Source organism: Trematomus bernacchii, unplaced genomic scaffold (assembly GCF_902827165.1).
Source record: "Trematomus bernacchii unplaced genomic scaffold, fTreBer1.1, whole genome shotgun sequence".
In the NCBI taxonomy this organism is placed as follows: Eukaryota; Metazoa; Chordata; class Actinopteri; order Perciformes; family Nototheniidae; genus Trematomus; species Trematomus bernacchii.
This window is the reverse complement of record NW_022987593.1, coordinates 17,051,090-17,066,878: the sequence shown is the minus strand read 5'-3', so window position 1 is coordinate 17,066,878 and position 15,789 is coordinate 17,051,090. Positions and strand designations below refer to the sequence as shown.

The 15,789-nt window shown below is 42.9% G+C and overlaps 1 protein-coding gene across 2 annotated transcripts in view; it reads left to right on the top strand.

Annotated features, from left to right (window-relative positions):
- The first annotated feature begins 693 nt into the window (after positions 1-693).
- Positions 694-15,789, top strand: part of LOC117482295 (protein FAM83B-like) — a 16,096-nt gene continuing 1,000 nt past the window's right edge. Inside the window, exons 1-6 of one of the 2 annotated variants that reach the window (XM_034130364.1) lie at positions 694-858; positions 2,648-3,121; positions 8,192-8,356; positions 11,748-11,872; positions 12,347-13,968; positions 14,083-15,789. The exon at positions 14,083-15,789 is cut by the window's right edge and continues 1,000 nt beyond it. In XM_034130364.1, the coding sequence (XP_033986255.1) occupies positions 2,678-3,121; positions 8,192-8,356; positions 11,748-11,872; positions 12,347-13,968; positions 14,083-14,765 (3,039 nt within the window). In that variant the 5' untranslated portion in view covers positions 694-858; positions 2,648-2,677 and the 3' untranslated portion in view covers positions 14,766-15,789. Of the gene's footprint in view, positions 859-2,647; positions 3,122-8,191; positions 8,357-11,747; positions 11,873-12,346 lie in introns of both variants that reach the window. The other variant, XM_034130363.1, reaches the window with a different exon arrangement.

Sequence of the window (15,789 nt, the reverse complement as noted above, 5' to 3'; positions counted from 1 at the left end):
TGTCTCTACTGGGACATGTCTCCATGCTTAATGTTCAAAAAGCTCTTTATTTTTCTCATACTGCCTGTGCTGCAGCACCTCTTTTCACCCTCTGTCTGAAACCAGAGCCCAGTCTGCTCTGATTGGTTAGCTGGCCGGCTCTGTTGTGATTGGTCAACCACATAGAGATTAGCCTATCACGTACAATGTGCTGGAGCGCTAGCCAATAGAAGAGCGAGATTTATATAGTGATGTCACTTAATTCAGGAAGCAAACAAAGGAGTCAAATGGAGGCGTTTCAGGCCGGGGGGGGAGTGTGTGGGAGAGAAACTCCCTCTGAAGGGAACACAGTGATTTTAGCCTTTGCAGACCATTTACATGCACACAAACTATAACACACTACAGGAAAGAGAAAACCCTAAAAAGCTTAATTGGGCCTCTTTAAAAATTAAAAAGTTTTCCTCTCAAACTTCTGACTGCATGTAATCCATCTTTTCTAGCAGGATCATTTTGAATTTTGAAAGCTAATGTACTGTTTGTCAGGAGGTAACATGATTCATGCAGCTGCACTGAATAAACAAATACAAACATGCTCATATTGTGTTGTATTCAGGCTCAAAGCGTAAACAAACCTGCTCTCACACCTGAAACTCTCAGGTGAGCAGAGAGGGGCGGGCCTTGTTTCAGAATGAGATCTGTCAGTGCAGCCAACAGGGTAGGTACGAATACTCTTCCTCTGAATAGACACTTCAAATCCACACCTTACTGCTGCTGCTGATTCATACACACACACATGAACACACACAACACACACACTTCACTTTGTTCCTTCTAAGCTGTTAGAGGACTCTGCACAGGATTTATTTTTCCAGTCATGAAGTAAGTCTGTTTATCTTTTTCGTTAAAAAGTTATCCAACTGCCACCGCATGTCTTGAACTGTTTACTTGCTTCTGGTAAATAGCACTTGTTAGACAGGTTTTCACATTTTCCCACTCATTGAGCTCGTCTTTATATAATGTTACTGTGACTATAGGCGTCACATTAATGTAGACGACTAAAAAGTACTATATTGTTCTCTGAAGTCGTGTGGAGTGAAGTTTAAAGAAGCATAAAGTTACGTCCAACACTGGTCTTGACATTATGAGAGAAAGCTTTTGCAAAAGTGATTCTGTTTTATGATGAACTTTTACAGGAAACTGTGATTTAATCCCTAAAAACCCCATTCAAATCAAGTTGTAATCACTCGACTCTCCTGTTGTTATTGCAGTTTCACTACTACTAAGTCATTTATTCAGATTTGATAAGCACAAATGATTACATTGGTTTTTAAAGAGATTTTATCCTTTTAGAATAAAAAAATTCACCGCCTATTGGCTTAAAATGTATACAACTCGGTTGCCATGCATTGAAAATGTTTAAACACAAGAAAACAGTAACATCTTAAGCCATTCCTGCACAAAAATCCACTTTTTTGGTGCCTAACAAATCAAATCCAGTTTATTTTAAGAGAAATAATCAGGTTATCTAATGCTTCAATCAAACTCTATTGATGCACAAGGGAACAATTTATACAAAACATATATCAATGTCTGGAATTGATTGCTCGAAAGTTGGTGTTAAAAGAAATTGCCTGCTTGTTGTTGTCAGTTTCAGTACATTTGAGTGTGTTTTGACACAGAAAACAAAAGCATCTCAAACCATTCCTGCAAAATAATCCTCTCATTGAGCGCTTTAAGACCTTTATGATGATTTCTATTTTACTTTTTACTTCTACTCCACTACATTTCACTGGCAAATAGTATACTGTACATTTGTTATTAAAATGTTGAATGATATCCAACTGTCTTGCATGCCTGTCACTGTTTACCTAACTGGTAAATCACACTTGTTGGACAGGTTTTTACATTTTCTCTCTCATTGAGCTCTCCAGTGTTGCTTCATTTACATTTTGTAGTGTGGCAGCATGTTAACAGCAACCCTCCTTTTTATTTAATTGATTGGTTTCATCTGTCTTTATCGATAGATATAGTTGAGTAGTATCCGAATAAAAAGGGTCAAATATCAGAAATCCTTTATTTGCCTCACAGAAGTGACATTTATGGTGCTACCTCATAATTGGTTTGTAGGTTTGTTGGTTGGTGGTTGGTTGGTTGGTTGGTTGGTGGATGGGTGGATGGATGGATGGATGGATGGATGGATGGATGGATGGATGGATGGGTGGATGGATGGATGGATGGATGGATGGATGGATGGATGGATGGATGGATGGATGGATGGATGGATGGATGGATGGATGGATGGATGGATGGCTGGCTCAGTGGCTCAGTAGATAGTGTGCTGGACTTCGAATCAGGGGATAGCAAGTTCAGTCCCACTGCAGTCAGCATGTCGTTGTGTCCCTGAGACACTTCACCCCAAATTGCTCCTGTGGGGATTGTCCACAGTACTGAATGTATGTCAGTCGCTTTGGATAAAAGCGTCTAACAAATGACATGTAATGTAATGTAATAGATGGATGGATGGATGGATGGGTTGGTTGGTGGATTGATGTATGCATGGGGGGACTGGTTGGTTGGTTGGTTGGTTGGTTGATTGGTTGGTTGGTTGGTTGGTTGGTTGATTGTTTGGTTAGTTGATTGATTATTAACACATCTTCTCACATTAAAGGTAAAGAGAGACCTGTGGGAATTTTCGACCATGGAGTCCAATCTGTCCGGCCTGTCTTCCCTGAAAGAAGAAGGCGATCTGCTCTACATACAGCCACATTATAAGGAGACTTACCGCCTGGCCATCTACGCGCTGCTGTGTGGAGGCCAGGAGGCGTACGAGGAGTTCCTCAGGGTGGAGCAGATCAGCCACTTCCTGTCGGAGGAGGAGATCCAGTTCATTTTGGAACATGCAGAGCTACCGGTGCTGGAGGACGACGACTCCTCGGAGGGGAAGAAGGTCACGGATGAAGCCAGCCCCTCCACCTACTTCCCCACTGAGTCCGATGAGGAGGTGCCGGACCTGGACCTGGGCTGGCCTGAGGTCGCTCTGGAGGGGGCGGAGACCTCCATCAGCCTACTGTTCAACCCCCCCAGACTCAACACCCCCACCATCAAGGAGGTGGTGCGCAAACAGATCCAGGAGGCCAGGCTGGTGAGAACTAAATACTGTTAAATACTTTAAAACACAGGGGGAGAAGTACAGATCCATAGGTGTCATTTACACTGGGGAAGCTGGGGACTTTTCTAAAGAATACTGTATGTTAATAATGTTCTGCGTGCACCAAGAAATGTAATAATGCGAATGTTTCAGAAGGGTTTGTTTGCACAATAAGACAGCAGGAAGTGCAATGTAAATATATATATATTTTTAAATGTGCATAGTCTGAAGAATCTAACAAGTTAAAAAAGAAAAAAACAACCTACTGACAAAAAAATGCACCAATAAGTTGAACAAATGTAAGTTCTAATTTCTTACTCATTAATGATTTCCTATGAATGACTGTCATTTTTGCCAATAACAATTTAACATTGCAAACTCTCTTATACTATACGCTCTTATGATACACAGTAATGCATTTTTTCCAGACTTGGAGAATAATAAGTCAAAACACACATATAACATAAATTGCGTGTTAAAGGTTTTATCTGAGCCCTTATGTCCAAAACACTTATCCAGGCAAAGTGACGCCTTTGCTCGGATGCTCATCTTAGTTAAAGGGGACCTATCATGCAAAATGCACTTTTGTACGTCTTTTATACATGAATATGTGTCCCCGGTGTTCCAGGGAACTCACCAAGTGTCAGAAAACACAACCCTCTCTATTTTCCTCCATACCCAAATCTCTAAAAAAGGGGCTGCAACGGATCTGATAAAAACTGATCCAGATTTGAACACTGTCCTGACGTCAGGACGGTGGCGCTACGGCTATTGGGCCAACTCCACCAATCAGGGGAATGTGGGGTTGGGCCACGGCCGGCCATTGCCGCTCGAAAGCGCTGGAGACGCTGTCGTACATATGCCAGGCCTGTAAGTGGCACTGTAGTCTGCCACAAAAGCAGCGAAGAAGACTTCCCGCGCATGGTTACCATGGTTACCCTTCTGTTTATTCTCCGCTGTGGCTTTTTTTCTCCCTCCCCGAGGCAAGCGTTTGCTCCCGCTGCTTTAATTCAATGCAATCCCTCCCCGTCGTTCAAGCATTGTAATTCTCTCCGGTTAGTCCACCAGCAGATGACAAACACCCACCTCTCCGCCTCTTCCAAGGAACGAGGGGACCGTGCGGCAGAGTTTCAGTTAGGTTTTCTTTCGCCGGTCAAGGTGTCCGTTAAAGTTTAAATCTTCCGGACAAAATTTGAAAAGTGCCGGTCAAAGCTCTGCTTTGTTATTTATTGAGCTTTAAAACAAATGAATAACGACTCTATATAATAATAGGCTATAATAAAACACGGAGGACGGAGATCTCTTTTTCTCCCCCTCTTCTGACTTGATCAGAGCGGCTCCCCTGTGCTGCAGGGGGGCGTGGTCAGCTGCAGCTCACAGAATCAGCCCCCTGCAAAAACAGTGCTGGAGAACAGCACATAGAGCGAAATGAGGCATGGCTAAAATGCATGATCTGTTTGGTATTTTGAAAACGGAAACGTATAAATATACCTTATATAGGTATGGCCCTACAATATATCATTTAAATATAGCATGATAGGTCCACTTTAAAGGAGAAATACTGTGATCTTAAAATACTTCATTACAAGTACAGTTTAAATGTCCTATTCGTAGAAGTACAGAAGTATTATTAAGCAAAACTGTGAAAAGTAAGAGTATACTCTCAATAGTACAACAGACCAGTGTTTTTGTGTATTTTAAAGTACAAGTACTGTATGTCAGAAGTAAAGTTAGGTAAACACCTGAGTAAAGGCACTTTCTACTACTGTTTTTAAAAAGCACAGTGAAGGTGAGGTCAGAGTTATGCATCAGCAGGATGAATGTGAGGAGTTTCATCTCTCTGTGTGTGGTGCTCACACCCAAAGACATCAGGTAATTGGCGGCACAAAAACACAATGAGAGGCGTTGAAGGAGAGGAGAAAACACACATCTAACTACATTTTTCTCTGCATAAACAACAGCTCACTGAACGCCCTGTGGTGCTCATCCTATGGTCTAAAAAGACACCAGCTGCAGTAAAGTAATGCATTGTAAACAACTTGTACGATATGAAGGCGGGTAATGACTGGATTTTATAACTCATCAAATGGCTCCAGCTTTAAGAGAAATGTTTGTACACTTGACTTGGGATATTTCAAATAACACATGAAGAAACAGATCACAGAATCACTTATCAGCAAATAAATATAATATTATTGTATCGTTGAGACTCTTTAGATCCACAGGGGGAACTCACGAGCCCAGCAGTAATGTATACAAAACATAATTTAAAGTGGACCTATCATGCTATATTATAATAATATAGTGTAGGACCATACCTATATAAGCCATATTTATACTTTTTTTTTTTCAAAATACCAAACAGATCATGCATTTTAGCCATGCCTCATTTCGCTCAATTTGACAATTTATAGCTCTGTTTCTGCAAGGGTTGATTCAGTGAGAACAGCACCATCTAGAGGCCTGGCATATGTACTACAGCGTCTCAAGCGCTTTCGAACGGCAATGGCCGTGGCTGTCTCCTCCTGATTGGTGGAGTTGGCCCAATAGCCGTAGCGCCACCGTCCTGACGTCAGGACAGTGTTCAAATCTGGATCAGTTTTTATCAGATCCGTTGCAGCCCCTTTTTTAGAGATTTGGGTATGGAGGAAAATAGAGAGGGTTGTGTTTTCTGACACTTGGTGAGTTCCCTGGAACACCGGGGACACATATTCATGTATAAAAGACGTACAAAAGTGCATTTTGCATGATAGGTCCCCTTTAAATATATTAGCGAGAATATTAAGGTGATGAGCACATGGATACATCAACAACCGTAATACCATATACTCTATGTTATTATAAAACGTGCTAAAATGCATTATGTTCTTCTGTGAGTTGAAGCAGAGTTTTACGCCTCTTTTGTATTTAAAACGCAGGACTTTTACTCGTAACGCATTGTTTTTGCGTAAAACATTTGACTCCTTTAGCTGAACAGCAGATGTTGGCACAATAATATAAGTACATGTTGGTTGTAACAGTTTATTACATACGAGAAAGTGAGTAGCAACAAGTACTTTGTGAGGAAAGGAGTAAAAGTCTGTGCAGCAGCTACTTAAAGTTAAAAGTGTGACCTTCAGCTGGCAGAAAACTGACTTTTAGAAATAAAACACCTGAGGTGATGGATTAGTCTGCTCTTCCAAATATGAATAATGAATCCACTTGCCTCTGCATGAGTAACATATGTCTTTTTACTCTCCACACCCTTTGTGTTCAGCTTCACAGACAGCAAAAGATAATTTGCATGCAGAGAGAAGTAGAAAGGTCTGAATAGAAAAGGTTAACGTAAAGGCCAAGTTCCCCTTCAGACACTCAGCAACGTGTCTTAGCCTGTGTGTTCTCTGCTGGAGCTAATCATTCACAAAGTACTGCGGGGTGGGTGTGTGTGTGTGTGTGTGTGTGTGTGTGTGTGTGTGTGTGTGTGTGTGTGTGTGTGTGTGTGTGTGTGTGTGTGTGTGTGTGTGTGTGTGCGCGTGCGTGCGTGCGTGCGTGCGTGCGTGTGTGTGTGTGTGTGTCCACCTTCTGAAGAAGATTTATGTCATGCTTACAGTGTATCAGCTTGACTTGCACTTCTTAATGTATTCATGTCCTGTAAAACATTTCAACCTGATAATTGTCAAGGAACAAACCATAAATCAGATTTCAGGTAACAGTCGTCCTTTATCCCCTCAGAGAACCACGCCTCTTATAATGACTGAAACATGTATTTAACAGAACATGCTGCGTGTGTGACAGAATAATAATATACCTCGTAAAGTTAAGCTAACTCTTTAATAACACGGTGAGCATACCGATCCTTTTTTATTCTTCCATGGCACTACAAGTATGTTTTAATTATGTCTTGAAATGGCTTGAATCACGATAAAAAGACATTCAATATTGCCACAAAAAACATTTGAAGACTTAAGAGATGTTATTGAGGGTTCAGGTTAAAGTTTATATTTACATGTTGTGCATGCAGACAAAGAAATGCACACATCCAGATATATAATCATTCCTTTGTTCACACCCTCTTTTACATCTTAATCAGAAATCAAATAAATGTTGAATAAAATAGAAACTAATACAAATCTTAATGCAAACATAAGAAGACATTTAAACAAACTGAAGAAGTTAAAGGAAAGATGTCCCAATCAAAGATAAATAATAGTTACAATCAGGGCCGTCCCTCCCTACAGGCCGATCATGCAGACTGCATGGGGCCTCACCTTGCGGAGGGGGCCTCACCTTGCGGAGGGGGCCTCACCTTGCGGAGGGGGCCTCACCTTGCGGAGGGGGCCTCACCTTGCGGAGGGGGCCTCACCTTGCGGAGGGTGCCTCACCTTGCAGAGGGGGCCTCACCTTGCGGAGGGGGCCTCACCTTGCGGAGGGGGCCTCACCTTGCGGAGGGGGCCTCACCTTGCAGAGGGGGCCTCACCTTGCAGAGGGGGCCTCACCTTGCGGAGGGTGCCTCACCTTGCAGAGGGGGCCTCACCTTGCGGAGGGGGCCTCACCTTGCAGAGGGGGCCTCACCTTGCGGAGGGGGCCTCACCTTGCGGAGGGGGCCTCACCTTGCGGAGGGGGCCTCACCTTGCGGAGGGGGCCTCACCTTGCGGAGGGGGCCTCACCTTGCAGAGGGGGCCTCACCTGAGCCGAAAATGCGGCGCACCTATGCGCTTATGAGGCACAATTAGTGTGGCGCAGCACGGTTTCCGAAACCCCCCCCCCGAAACAGAGGGGCCTCACCATATGACTTTGCGTGGGGCCTCATGTTGGACAGGGACGGCCCTGGTTACAATCAAACTGTATGTATCTAACCATAAGGATATAAAGTAAAAAAAGTCAATACAAAAAATACAAAACAAAAATGTATTTAAACATAAATAAAAATGTATTTCACTTGGAGGAACATTTGTTGAGCAACATCGGTCAAATAAATGTCTTCATAACTTGGAATCCTTTTTCAGTTTTTCAACTCTATCACAGAATAACTTTGTTTTTCTTCCTGTATTAAAATGTGTTTTCAATTGTTTATGGTTTCTCCAGTGTATCGCCATAGCGATGGACGTGTTCACTGACGTGGATATTTTCAAAGAGATCGTCACGGCCACGCTGAGAGGAGTGGTGGTTTACATCCTGCTGGACCAGTCTCAGATCAGGAGCTTCCTCAACATGACGCAGAGGGTGGGCATCAACATCCAGGACCTCAAGGTGGGAAATAAAGAACATTAGACGTGCAAAGAGAAAGTTCAAGTTGGTTTCTGCCGCCATATTACACAGGAGCTTAAAGGTGCCATTTTGGAAGTTACTGTATCTACATTTGGGAATTAAGTGGAGCTTCGCAACCCCCCACATCTCACTTTAAGCCTCAATCTAGTGCAATGACACGATATTGAGTGGGACGACAGTGTCATTTGGAAAAAAAACACAGATTTTTGTCTGTGAGTTGAGTGAGATTTCAGAGGATCTCAGTCTCCTCGTAGAGCTGAGAGAAAATCCATTTGAGTGTTTCTTAAAGTCTAACTTATGGAAAACAAGCAAGTTATTATATATATGTTCATGTGTTAATCTCAGGACAACTTAACAGAATGACAAAACTGTATCTTTGTTTTAAATCTATCTATTAACACCAAAACCAAATCTGTACATTTTGTAACCTTGTCAAACCTTGTAATATAATAGTGCCTTATATTTTTGTATTTTCTTTGCTGCTATTACTGTTTTAATGTATCTGTTTCTCTTTCAAACTACATCGACCTGCACATGTTTTGTTGCACAACAAGTATAATGACAATGATGATGTTGTGATTGATTTTGATTCTAGTTGAGGTTTAAAACAGAAAAAGTTATTTTGTATTTCTGCCCCTGCACCATCATGTCCATCCACCAGTTTCAACATCCGCCTACTTCCTGTCAGTGTGATGCTTGTTCTTTATCCAGAGAAGGATCAAACTACTCCTTGTCCACTAGTCGTGTTACCATTACCAGCGGACATTTCTTTCGTTTTCTGAGAGTCCCAGTGCAATAGCAAGTGATCTGTCAACAGAAAGCCAAAGGGCAAGGGGAACCTGGAGATCTTTGGGTTCATGAAGGGAAAGATGATCACAGTGTAGACTTAGCGTGGATCTTTCTTGCTGTAACAATGTATTACACGTAATTTAACGTTTGTTTGAAGGGCTGAAAGGGACCAATATCCCAGAGGTGTATAAAGATCAAGGCTTTTATGAGTGGGTCATTGTTCTCATGCAACGAATACAGAATGACATGCCCAAGCCTGCAGTGACCTTTGCAGTCTCACGCAATTACACTGATCTAATAGTGGTGAGAAAGTCCTGAAAAAGGCAGTAAGATAAATGTAATCAGAGATTTGTAATCTTTGAAAACATGAGCTTTGCAAATGCTCAATAAGAAAGAAACACAGGCGCGTTCACACCGATGCACATAATGTGATTTTGTAAAAAAAATACTTTATGTAAACAAAGACTCTGTCTGCCATCTTTATTGCTTCAATTAGTTTTACCAATTGAACAAAATACATCCTAAATCTACTCACTATTAATCATTCAAGAAAGATAAGCATCCTTGATGGACTCAAACATTGATTTCTTAAATGCACGTGTGAAGTTTAGGATTTTAAGATTTAGAAATTGCTTATTTTCTGGTCAACTAGAAGAATAGGAAGATAGACATTATCTAATTAAAGCTATATTAAACCACACTCAAAAGTAAACAATCTAACACAATAACAGCATTTTCGGAAAACGCCCTATCTTCCCGCTCTTTTATCCGTATATTTGCAGATTGTTATTCCCCCGATGAATAGAATAGAATCATGTAATGTCATTGTACATGTACATGATGTCTCCTGCAAGGGAAGCTTTGCCTGTGGCTCGACCTTTCTTCTGTTGGCAGAGCTTTCAGTGGATTAAGTCTGACATTTGCTCCACACCCTGGTGAAAACACTGTCATTTACCAGCACGTCCCTGCTACGTGCATCATTACCTGTCATTATTCATGCGAGACGCCGTAAGACAGATCTGTTCGAGGCTGGATTTTCCTGTTGAGCAGCAAGAGGAGGTTAGAGCTGAAAGAAGAAACCGCTTAGACAGTATTAGAAATACCAGACTCAGAGAAACTGACACACAGGTTTCATCATGTTGAGGATCACAAAGGGTGTGTGTGTGTGTGTGTGTGTGTGTGTGTGTGTGTGTGTGTGTGTGTGTGTGTGTGTGTGTGTGTGTGTGTGTGTGTGTGTGTGTGTGTGTGTGTGTGTGTGTGTTGTGTGTGTGTGTGACTGTCTATCCGTCTATCTGTCTGTCTGTCTGTCTGTCTGTCTGTCTGTCTGTCTGTCTGTCTGTCTGTCTGTCTGTCTGTGTGTCTGTGTGTGTGTGTGTGTGTGTGTGTGTGTGTGTGTGTGTGTGTGTGTGTGTGTGTGTGTGTGTGTGTGTGTGTGTGTGTGTGTGTGTGTGTGTGACTGTCTATCCGTCTATCTGTCTGTCTGTCTGTCTGTCTGTCTGTCTGTCTGTCTGTGTGTGTGTGTGTGTGTGTGTGTGTGTGTGTGTGTGTGTGTGTGTGTGTGTGTGACTGTCTATCCGTCTATCTGTCTGTCTGTCTGTCTGTCTGTGTGTGTGTGTGTGTGTGTGTGTGTGTGTGTGTGTGTGTGTGTGTGTGTGTGTGTGTGTGTGTGTGTGTGTGTGTGTGTGTGTGTGTGTGTGTGTGTGTGTGTGTGTGTGTGTGTGTGTGTGTGTGTCTGTGTGTCTTGATGTAATGAAACACACAGGTTTCATCATGTTGCTACTTTGCTAATTTCCCAGAATTACTTAAATCTAGTGAAGTTACTTTTTGGTATATTTTGGAAGAAGCCTACTGTAGGTCAAATACAATGTCTTCTGATTTAAGGCAGAATGAAAGGAGATGTATTACATATCTAAGACTGATGGACTGTGTTTGTTGAATACACTTTTAACTCTTCAACCTAAACTAACCGATTATTATTAATCCCCTCGGGGAAATTCAGTTTTTACTCTGTTGTTATACAGTTATAGAACAGTTGATATAAACACATGCACAAACAGGATCTATACATTCATTAATGGAGAGGTGTTTGGGGAAAGGATGGCCATAGTATAGCGCCTTGGGGCACTTTTGGGAGATTGTTGCATTGCTCCAGAAAACCATTGTTTGTTTTTAAATATAATGTATTTCTTTTTATTTTGTTGGTCTGTGCAGTGATTTGAACCAGTGACCGTTTGGTGACCATCTGGTTCCCAGTTCAAGTCAACACAATTGCTCTTCTGCCTGAGTCCCTGAAAGAGTCGAAATTGTCATTGCTATAACGTGGTCCAATAAAAATGTTGCTTTCTTTTTCCGCAAAGCCAATGGGCTGGCGGAAACGGGTCAACCAGGAAGTGCTTAGGAAGCTACTATTTTTACTTTCCATGCTTGAAAATGGCAGTTTTCTCAGTTACAGCTAGTTAGCATGATGTAGCAGAGCAAAGCAACTCCACTCCACATACTGCTAATGTGGCTGTGTATCTGCTGGATGGTTAAATGCTAAAGTATCTCTAACCTGGTGACCTTTTTGTGTTTGTTTCTCCATCAGAAGCTCCGTGTTCGGACGGTTCCTGGGCTGCGGTATCAGTGCCGCTCCGGGGTGAAGTTCAGTGGAGATTTGGAGCAAAGATTTATTCTGGTGGACTGCCGAACAGTGCTGTTTGGAACATACAGGTGAGTCTGTCCTACTTTTACCCTTTTTCACATGTATTCAGGGGCCTTTTATTAACCTTATTCCAAATAAATCAAATTAATTTGGTGCCTCTTATGGTTTTGTATCTTGGCCAGGTGCATGATCCGTATGGTCTGACCACATTCTTAAGAAAACAAATCTGCATGGCAAGTTTAAAAAGCAGCTTACTTTCTGCTCCCTCAACCAATCCTGAATTTAAAAAAGGCCTGAATTTGTCTTGAAAATGCTAATACTTGGGAATTAGGGTTTGATGATTTTTGGGTTCGGTAAGGGTTAGGGTTAGGGTTGTTCTTCACCCAAGTCCAAGAAGTCACAACATCAAGTGAGTTCAATTGAGTTTTAGTTTCTTCTCTGTTGAAGCAGTGAACAAAGGTTTTTGATTTAACAATTAGATGCAAAAGTTTGTATAAGTAACAGGTTAATGATCCCTGCTGGATGGTGTGTTTCTGTTCCAGCTACACGTGGGCGTTTGAGAAGATCAACCACAGCATGGTCCTGGTGATCACTGGTCAGCTGGTGGGCTCTTATGACGAGGAGTTTAGACGACTTTACGGTCGCTCCACAGTCCCTGCAGTTCTGTCCAAGGAAATGTCTTCCATCCAGCTCCTGAAAGAAGGCGTGACCCTCGGGAGCCCAAACTCCAGCCAGCTTTCCCTCCACCAAATCCACATGAGACCCAAAGTGATGCAAGGCATGAGGAGCGCTCAGGATGGATTTAACAACGGCGCCATGACGAGAGGCCTGAGCGTTCAGGAGAGGCTGAATCAAACTCACTGTTTCGACATGGGGAACCTGGTGCGTGGACACAGTTATGGCGGAGAGCTGCAGAAGTTAAACTCCTCAACTCGACTGAGGATGGGGACTAAAGACCTCGGACTGCCTGTTGCCCCCGATAAAACAGGACTTAACTTGCTACAAAATAGGTTGTCTCAACATCACATTAGACACCGAACTCGCTACGGAGCGGACCAAAATCTGATACCATTCAACTCTGAAACATCCCTCCACAGGTGGAAGATGGACGCATACTTTAACGACAGCAACGGGCCTAAAGATGATGCATTATCCCCAATGTCCTCTCCGTATAGCAGCCACACAGGCTTGAATGAGCAGCAATCACAGATGATCCAACTTAGATCGAGGGACATTAAGACCAGGATGGAGGAAATGAGGCAGAAGAGGCTCAGTCTGCAGGACTTCAGCAACCTCAGGCAGAGCCAAGAGTCCTTGAGGTCTATGTACCAGGCTCTGGACAGACCAAAGTATTTGTCTTCATTAAGAAGTCTGGACATGAGGCAGAGTATCCCAGAATTAGAGCCAATTGTGCAAAATGGGGTCAGCATGGAACCAACCAATCACAAAGACAGTGAGCCAAATAAGGAAGGTGACAAAAGAGAGCAACCTCTCTCTGATGGCCATCGCTCGGCTTCCAACTACGACGTCACGACGGCTCCAGATAAAAAAACAACACCGAAATACGACTGGCACGAGTCTCTCTCCAGGACAACCTCAGCTGCTGATTTGGAAATACAATTAAACGATCCCTCGCTCAAGCTCTCCCACTTGCAGCCCAGCGGTCTCCAACACCCAAGAGCGATGGAGGCTTTGACGGAGATCCCTGAGGAGAAAGAGGGTTCACGTGTCAACAGCGCCGACTCAGCTGCATTCAAAGAAGCAAATGAGGAGATAGGCAAAGACGAAAAAGCTCTACCAAAGCAGAACTCTGTGAAATCTAGCATACCTGCCGAACCGAAGCGCCAGGATCAAACCAGACTAAACCCTGGTTCTGTAGGTAAGGCCGCAGAACCAATGCGCCAGGATCAAACCAGACTAAACCCTGGTTCTGTAGGTAAGGCCGCAGAACCAATGCGCCAGGATCAAACCAGACTAAACCCTGGTTCTGTAGGTAAGGCCGCAGAACCAATGCGCCAGGATCAAACCAGACTAAACCCTGGTTCTGTAGGTAAGGCCGCAGAACCAATGCGCCAGGATCAAACCAGACTAAACCCTGGTTCTGTAGGTAAGGCCGCAGAACCAATGCGCCAGGATCAAACCAGACTAAACCCTGGTTCTGTAGGTATGGCCGCAGAACCAATGCGCCAGGATCAAACCAGACTAAACCCTGGTTCTGTAGGTAAGGCCGCAGAACCAATGCGCCAGGATCAAACCAGACTAAACCCTGGTTCTGTAGGTAAGGTGTCCAACAGCTCAAGCTCAGTCGCTTCAAAAGAAAGAAAGCAATCAATATCCAAAGACGAACAAACTGTACCAAAGAGCACTTCCACAGAATCTCAGCATGCCGATGAAGCTGGGAGTAGTCAAGCGGACAAAAAGCAAACACAACGGGAGGAACCAACCCTTCAAAGGATGAATTCCTTGAGAATGAAAGTACATTCGCTGCTTAACGCTGACGAAAAGAAAGCATCAAAGAAAGAAGAGAAGTCGCTACGAAGAAAGGAATCTCTGAGAACACAAAACCCGTCGGGATCAACCCCACCAATCAGAGCGGACCATTCACAGGCGGCAGAGCAAACGACACCCAAGAAAGGTCATTCGCCGAGCGTCTCCCGGTCGCACAGCTCTTTAGCTTCTTCAGCAGACACAGAGAAGCATAAATCTCCGTTCCAGAGATTAAGTCCACAGCGATCCAGCAAGAAGAAGCCGAACCCTGCAGGAGAGCAGGAGCGAGGATCGAGGAGCACTCTGAACGTAGAGGGAGGGATCCTCGCTCGAGACCGCAGAGACCCAGTCTACAGCCGATACGAATACTTGTACAACCCAGAACTTAAACCTCTGGACAAACAGAGTGGCTCGGACAACAAACTGGGGAAATTCATGCAACGGGTCGGAAATTTGATAGGCAAGAACAAGTAGAGGGTGGAAAAAGTAATAGACGACGCATTGTTCAGGAAGGAAGGCGGTGTTAGTGCATAATCCATGGATGTTTCTGAAGTTATTCACTACAAGATTGTTTATATAGCACATACCGACAACTAAGCAACTACACCCAGAACAGTGTTGTGTAAGATATGAATAACTATTTGATTTATTAAATGGCAGCGTCAAACAGAAAGGTCTTCAGCCTTGATTTAAAAAAAAAAAGTTTAAGTGACTGTACTCCACTCACTACTCTTTAAGGAGTTCTATGTAGAGGTATACATAGTGACCTCATCTGCAAAAAAAACGGACTCAATTCGGGTCATTTATCTGCGCTGTTAATAATGTCATTGCTGTCTGAGAAAAGGAAAGGTAAGAGGTACTTTATTGATCCCAAATTGGGATTTGTTTGCGTTGCAGGAGCATAAAAAACAAAACAAAACAAGGCATTGCACATGAGTAGAAATTAAAGTATAAACAATACTAGAATTTAAACATCTCAAAATAGAATTAAAACAGCATAAAAAAGTAGAAAATATACAGTAGACTCTGAAGATAAAAAATCGATTGAAAAGATGCACAAATAAACATGTGCCAAAGCAGCTTCTGCTCGTGGACCATCTCTATATTACCGATATAAATACATATTATAAAGATCTTCCATTAAATAGGGTGAAATTATTTCCGTTGTTCCTTCCCACAGCACTACAGAAAGGCAAGTCACTATAGTAGAGTAGTGGTGAGTGATTTTGGACACAGCCCGTATTGTTCATTGCTTTATTTGGCTTCCCAACAGAGACATAGTTGGGTGGTTATCACTGCAGCATGCAACATGTTTCTTTTGTTGGATAATGTGTCTTAGATCTTATCGGGGAACATATTTACCACCGTTACCAAAACACAAGAAGCCATTTAACAGGTGTCTGCTTCTAAATGTGTGACCATGAATCGGACGTTACAGGGAAGCCGGGTTGTCAGTCAAGGTGTTTACATTATTAAGATATTGCAGGGTGAATATGAC